The 7,388-nt window shown below is 37.7% G+C and overlaps 1 protein-coding gene across 1 annotated transcript; it reads left to right on the top strand.

The window, feature by feature from the left end:
* Nucleotides 1-1,265: 1,265 nt before the first annotated feature.
* Nucleotides 1,266-2,402, top strand: LOC109218284 (proline-rich extensin-like protein EPR1). The gene has a single exon (XM_019382636.1). The coding sequence runs from the start codon at nt 1,266-1,268 to the stop codon at nt 2,400-2,402; it is 1,137 nt and encodes a 378-aa protein (XP_019238181.1).
* Nucleotides 2,403-7,388: the final 4,986 nt, after the last annotated feature.

The raw sequence follows: 7,388 nt of genomic DNA on the forward strand, positions 1-7,388 counted from the left end.
CTAATAAGCGGACAAATTTAATCAATTACACCAAGAGAACGTGGCAGCCCCCTTTATTAGTTTTAAGGTGATTCACCAATCACCTTTACATGTGTCAAAGACCAAATTATAAAGTCTTATCAAGACTTTTTGTGAGTTTTATCAATTAAAATGATAAACACTTCACTTATGATCGAAGGACCATTTTACATTCTGTCCTTGACCAAAGTGAAAAGCAGAAGCATTTTCAAGCTCATCCAAACGTCCAAGCCTCACTCCAAAATTATATCAATTCGTTACTTTGGCATCTAAGCCAAACTTCGTTCCGCAAGTTCAAAATAACACAGGGAAGTTGTTGTGGCAAGTATTTGGCATTCAAGCTGCTACTTTGTACTTGCTAAAAAAGAAAAAATGCTCCCAATAACCTCCTTAAACAGGTACGACTCCTCCACCTCCATCCCCCCCAAACCACCAGAACCACCGGATCTAATACCCTCAAATAGTAATTCCATACTACTTTCTTCACCCAATACAAATCCTACCATACCTATTAATATAATATTGACATGCAAGATCCAACCAAAGACTCATCACCCCAGCAAAAAACATATCTTCAAACTTTAAACTCTAATAACTTCTTTTCGGCACCGACTATATTTCCAAAACACTTTCCTTATCCTTTGGAGAATTCAGATGAGTTGGATGCACCTACTGACTCTTCCATTTTTATACCTTTATCAGTTAAAGAAAAAACTAGGCTATATCAACCATGGCAACATGCAGTGATCATAAAGGTATATGGTCGAAAAGTTGAGCATCAAATACTTAGACAAAAAATTTATGCTCTATGGAAACCTACTGAAAATCTTCCTCTAATTGATTTAGGGTCAGACTTCTTTTTATTAAAATTTCAAAAAGAGGAAAACAAGCTACATGCCTTGCAGGGTGGCCCTTGGTTTGTTTTAAATCATTTTCTATCTGTTTGTCAATGGTAACCTATGTTTAAGGCTTCTGAAACAAAATTAACAACCTCAGCTATTTGGGTACGTCTACCGGAATTACCTACAGAATATTATGATTATCAAATTTTGCACAAGTTAGGCCAGAAAATTGGTAGGTTATTATTAGTGGAAACTTGTACTGCTTCAACCACTAGAGGCCAATATGCTAGGTTATGTGTGGAAGTATTACTTGATCAACCTCTAAAGTCACACTTATACATTGGCACCCGTAAACAAATCATACTTTATGAGGGTTTAAATTTACTGTGTGTTAAGTGTGGCCGTATGGGTCATAATCAAAGGGTTTGCAATTATGTTGTGAACGTAGAAGCTCACACAGATAAGTCACAACAAGATCATCACATGGATGATGATCGATCTATTTCCAATATTTCTTCTACGGCTAAGGGAGCATGGCAAGTTGTTCAATTTCCAAAGAAATCCAGCCTTCGAAGATCTCCTTACACTGATGATCCACCAGTGCTACTTCCAGTAGCGACAAGGGAGGCAAAGCAGTCAGGTAAGCAAGGGGTTATTAACCCTACTAACCTTCCCTTTACTAAGCTAAATCTAAATGGTTCTAAGCTACCACCCACCCTTAACCCGGTATTAGTAAATAATAAGTATAATAGTTTGGTAGAAAATCCACCTGAAAAGGATATGCCCTTGTTAAACCCAATACCCAATAATTTCCAGTTCTCAAAGACCACTCAAGTGCCTAAGCACTCGGTCCAATTGGAGCAATCTTCAAAACCTACTCCTTCTCAAATATCAAACCCTATCACTACCCATGCAACTGGACACGACAACTCTTCTCACATGCACAACATGCCCCCATACCCAGCCACACCTTTTTCACCTCCACACGATAAATATACACCTACACTACCACATACTCCACCTCCTCCTTTGAATATAGGAAGTCCTCCATCATTTCAACCTACTATTGCTATAGGCAATCATGAATCTCCCATTACTCCCCTCCAGTCCATTACACCCCCTTCTTGTCAATCTAGTCAACCGCCATCTTCACCCATTGACATTGCTCCAGTTCCACTTAGGTCACCAAATATATCCCCTCCCACTTTGACTCCTCCATTACCAGAATCTCCCATTATCAACCATGTTCCCTTCAACTTCCTCAATCACCTCCGACGACCAAGATCTCACCAAAGGCAGAATCATCGCCTACAACACAACCCCAGCTCTCCAGCTCACCCTCCCCCTCACCTAATAATGGAGCCAAACACGATAATCTACACGGCACAAACACCAAATTCACCAACTCTACTATCATCTTGGCTGGAGGCAGGCTTGCACAACCATACTCTCACCTTCACCATGCAAGTGAATCACCAAGAGGTGACGATCCTGATCAATCATCCTAGAGATTTAGCACAAATCGTGATGGAAGGGATGTAGTTGGGGACAGACCTCTATGCTTGCTATCATTGGTCCATGATGCAGGCACCCCACCTAGCACCATACCAAACTCTGCCTCTACCCACTCCAGTCTGGGATCCCACACATCTCCACCCCAGTCTAATACACATGCCTTTTTATCCTCCCCTTACTCCAAACACCCCTTGGATCCAACCCTGTTGGGATCCACAACCTCATACACCTCTTTTGGGACAAGCAACTCCCCCTTCTCCAACACCACCACCTCTTTCTTCATCTCCACAGCATCACAATCAGATAGAACTAGAGGAGCAGGATGTGAACTTTCAGGCAGAGTTAGATAGCCATCGTTTACAACAGAGAGACGAGGCCAATACATGCATGCCTAGATGGCATAAAAGTCTTTTTCCAGAAGGAAGAGTTCGAAAGAAAAATCTTCATAAGGTGCCCGCAAAATCTGATAGCAACCTCATTCCGTTTGAGACCAACAACAAATCCACTAGTGGGGAAATATGCGATGTTATTTCTCCCTACTCTAAGGATTCGTCCAGGTGAATCTAGTAATAGTCAGAATGAACTCCAGTTAAGCCATACGAATTTTATAATTTGGAACTGTAGGGGTGCTCAGTCAGTAGAGTTTCGTAGGAACTTTAGGTCCTTATTAGACTATAATCGACCTACTTTGGTGGTACTCCTGGAGACACACTGTCAATCCCACCAGCTTCTGAAGGATGATTTCGAGTTCACAGGTAGGATAGAGTTATCTGCAGTAGGGCAATCAGGAGGGATAGTTATTTTATGCAATGCAACCCTTTTAAATGTAGCACAGGTGGCCACATCTACACAAGAGATACATTGGCGTGTCCAGGTTCTTCCCTTACCCTTTACCTTTTTATTAAGTGCTATTTATGCAAGCAATGATTTGGCTTCCAGACTAGTATTATGGGATAATATTAGGTGTATTTTTGATATTTATAAGGGGCCTTGGTTGTTAGGGGGAGATTTTAATGAAATAATACATGCCTCAGATAAATTTGGAGGTTTGCCTATCAATAATGCTAGAGCTAATAGATTATTAGACTGTTTTAATTACTGCCTTTTAACGGATTTAGGATACAAGGGTAGTCGTTATACTTGGACAAATGGTAGACATAACAATGTTAATATTTTAGAACGTATTGATCGTGTATTAGCTAATTATGAATGGGTATCTAATTATTGTGATGCTTTGGTAACACACCTTCCTCGAACCCATTCTGATCATTGTCCTATCAAAATCGAATTACAACACTGTGTTTTGCCTAGGAAAAAATTATTTAGGTTAGAATCTATATGGACTACACATCCTACTTTTGCAACAGTCATAGAGCATGTTTGGGCAGAAAAACTTCACTTAATTCCTGCCATTAACCAGTTTATGGAATCAATCCAAGTGTGGAATAAAAACACTTTTGGTAATATTTTTAAGCGGAAAAAAAATTACTGGCAAGATTAGGTGGGATTCATGCCTCTATTCACTATCCAACTAGTCAATTTTTACAAGGTTTAGAAAAGTCACTAACTAAGGAGTTTAATCACATTCTCCAGCTTGAAGAGAATTTTTTGAAATTAAAATCAAGAATTAATTGGTTAAATAACGGTGATGCTAACACCAAATTTTTCCACCTAACAACTTTAAATAGACGAAGGAATAATCGTATAACTGCTCTTCAAGACTTAGGTAGAAATTGGATTACTGATCCTCACAAAATTAGAAATGACATTAAAACTTACTATAGTCATCTCTTTACTACTCAAAAAACCAAGTCTACTCATACCTCTTTTGTACACCCCTTTAATATTCTAACCTCCATGGAGCAAATTAGATTAAATAACCCTTTACAGGATTTTGAAATTATGAATGCCTTACACTCATTTCAACCACTTAAGGCACCTGGCCCTGATGGCTTACACACAGTTTTTTATCAAAAGTATTGGCATATTATAGGAAATTCTGTCAAATACTTTTGTCATAAGGTTTTCATGGACTCCCAGATTGACCCTGCTATAAATACAACTTTTATTTGCTTAATTCCCAATAACAAGAATGCTTCTACTATATCACAATACAGACCTATTAGCCTTTGTAATACCATCTATAAGATTATTACAAAATTATTATTAACCAAATAAAACCAGTTCTGGAACATCTTATCCACCAAACTCAATCCAGTTTTCAGAAAAATAGATGAGTAGCTGATAATGCAATTATAGTACAAGAACTTATTACTAGATTTCATAAAATGAAGGATAAACATTCTAATATGCTACTCAAGCTGGACCTTGAAAAGGCTTTTGATAAACTGGAATGGTCCTTCATTTATAACACCTTACTAAATCTAAATTTTCCTCAAAAATTTATAAAACTAATAATGTCATGTATTACCACTACCTCTACAGCTCTTTTAATAAATGGTACACCTACTGACTATTTTACACCTACAAGAGGTATTAGACAAGGTGATCCTCTGTCGCCTTATATTTTTATTTTATGTTTAGAAATGCTATCAAGGAAAATAAACTCTGAAGTTGATTACCACATTTGGCATCCCATTTCAATAGGTAGAAGAGGACCTCAATTATCTCATCTATTTTTCGCCGATAATATTATTTTGACATAAAAAATTACTTCTACATCATGTCAATCCATAGTTAACACCATCAATCAATTTACTCATCATTCAGGGCAAACTATTAACTTTGACAAATCAAGAATTTTCTTCTCTAAAAATTGTCCCTCTTATATGAAGGTTGACATGCAACATACGTTTCATATAAGGGAGGGCACGTATTTTGGTAAGTATTTAGGGTTTCCTATTTTTAGTTCAAGACCCATTAAAGGAGATTTTCAGTTTTTAGTTGAAAATTTTAAATCTAAGTTAGCAGGATGGAAAACTCATTTCTTAACAAAAGCGGGAAGGCAAACTCTGATAAGATCAACTCTGAATAATCTTCCTAACCATATAATGCAATATATCACCCTGCCTTCGTATATTATTTCCTCTCTCAATAGATACCAAAGGAATTTTCTATGGGGAACTACTCCTCAAAAGAAAAAATTACATCTCTTAAAATGGTCCTTGGTTACTCAACCCTTAGAACAAGGGGGATTGGGCATCCAAAATCTCTGTCTTAAAAATAATGCCTTGCACTCTAGTCTTGCTTGGAGATTATTTCAAAACCCTAATCAGCTATGGGCACAAGTATTACTACATAGTCATTGTTGCTCCCAAACTCACACGCAAGTATACGTGGTCGACAAGTAATATAATGATAATTTGAGTGTCGAACCCACAGTGACTTGTGTAAACTACTCACGGAATTACTAAAATTGTTATTCAGTCCAGCTAAAATCAAAGTCCAATAATATGATTATATTATACTACAATTCTAAATAATAACTAAATTATCAAGTAACGAATTGATTGTTGTGTATTCAGTAGAGACAAGTATTCCAGGATTGTGATCGATTCACCAATCGTATTGTGTTCTAATTAACTCTCCCCTTCATATAATTCACTCATGGTTGCTAATTAATCAATAAATTCTCTCATAGCCTTCTCCCGAAGTACTACTCACCTATTCTCAATAGATTAATGCCTATATTCCTATGAAATCAATATATTAAGAACGCATTAAGATCACGATATTTAATTAAGCACGGTGACTAGGTATATTCCTATCCTAATCACAAATCCGCTCCCCCTAAGGGTTAAGATCATGCTCTCTTCAATTCTTCTCTAATCTAAACACGGCTTTCCCAAGCATAGCATAGATAGTAAATAAAACCTAATTGCTGGCCAGACAATTAAGCAATTAAACACAGAATTGAAGAAACAACCATATATTGGTGAATTATAATCAAGGTCAAGCTAATATCAAACAACAATATTCATGGCTAAATCACAACCCCAGAACAATAGGTGTTTATCCACTCATGATGTAATCAAACAATTGCATAATTGTTGAATCAATTGGAAATACTAGAAAAAGATGAAAAAAAACTGAGAATTCTCCGCTTCCTCACGATCCCGTGTGTGTTTTTACTCCAAAGTGGCGTCTCCCCCTTCAAAAATAGGTTTAGTCTTGCTTTTATACGTGTTGGGTAGGTCTAGGGCCGAAATAACCTTGTCCCGGGCAAAATAGGACATATTTCACGTCACCGACGCCCAGCCCGGCGCCAGGCGCCGTCCCCGACGCCCAAATATTTGTGCATACTGTTTTTGGCACCACAGGTGGCGCCAGGCGCTGCCTGTAGCGCCCAACTGGCCCTTTTTCCCGGTTTCGTTCGTTTTGGCTCAAATCTTGCGCGTTTCGCCCCGTCCCGTTTGGAATTTGGAAAAATATAAAACACAAAAGTTGTAGCACATTGAGTTAGCTTTCCAACCATATATTGTGGAGACCAAATGGAGTTCTGAGCAAAAAGTTATATCCATTTTACTAGACAGTGCGCAATATGCCTACTCGATTCTTCGTTCGCTCTAACTATCATCCGTTGACCCCCAAACACGATTCCGGCTTAATTCCTTGAGCTTTTACTCAGACTTTTAAGCTCCAAATCACTTGAATTCATTCTATAACATCTATATAGCTCGGAATCACTCCTACAAGGCATAAAACACACAGTTAGTGCAAGACACTAGCGATTAAAGCTCAAACTCAATCAAATTGCAGTAAATTTGAGTGTAATAATCGACTAAAATACGTAATTATAGCCTATCATCAGTCATCTTAGACCTCATAAGTTCAGTAATATTAATGGTTCAATAATTTGGTCTAACATTCTTAAGGGTTGGTCAAATTGTAGACTAGGTTATAAATGGAACCTAGCAAATGGTAATCATGTAAATTTTTGGACGGAACCATGGGTAGATCATAATTCTCTGGTTCGTAATTATATTTATGGACCTCTACCCAAAGGGTAGGAAAACAAAAGAGTGTCTGCATACTTTTATCATCATAAGTGGC

This window comes from Nicotiana attenuata, unplaced genomic scaffold, assembly GCF_001879085.1.
Source record: "Nicotiana attenuata strain UT unplaced genomic scaffold, NIATTr2, whole genome shotgun sequence".
NCBI lineage: Eukaryota > Viridiplantae > Streptophyta > Magnoliopsida > Solanales > Solanaceae > Nicotiana > Nicotiana attenuata.

What these genes read in the sequence shown, in the direction of transcription:
- LOC109218284 (XM_019382636.1), top strand. Translation starts at nt 1,266, where the DNA reads ATGGGTCATAATCAAAGGGTTTGCAATTATGTTGTGAACGTAGAAGCT.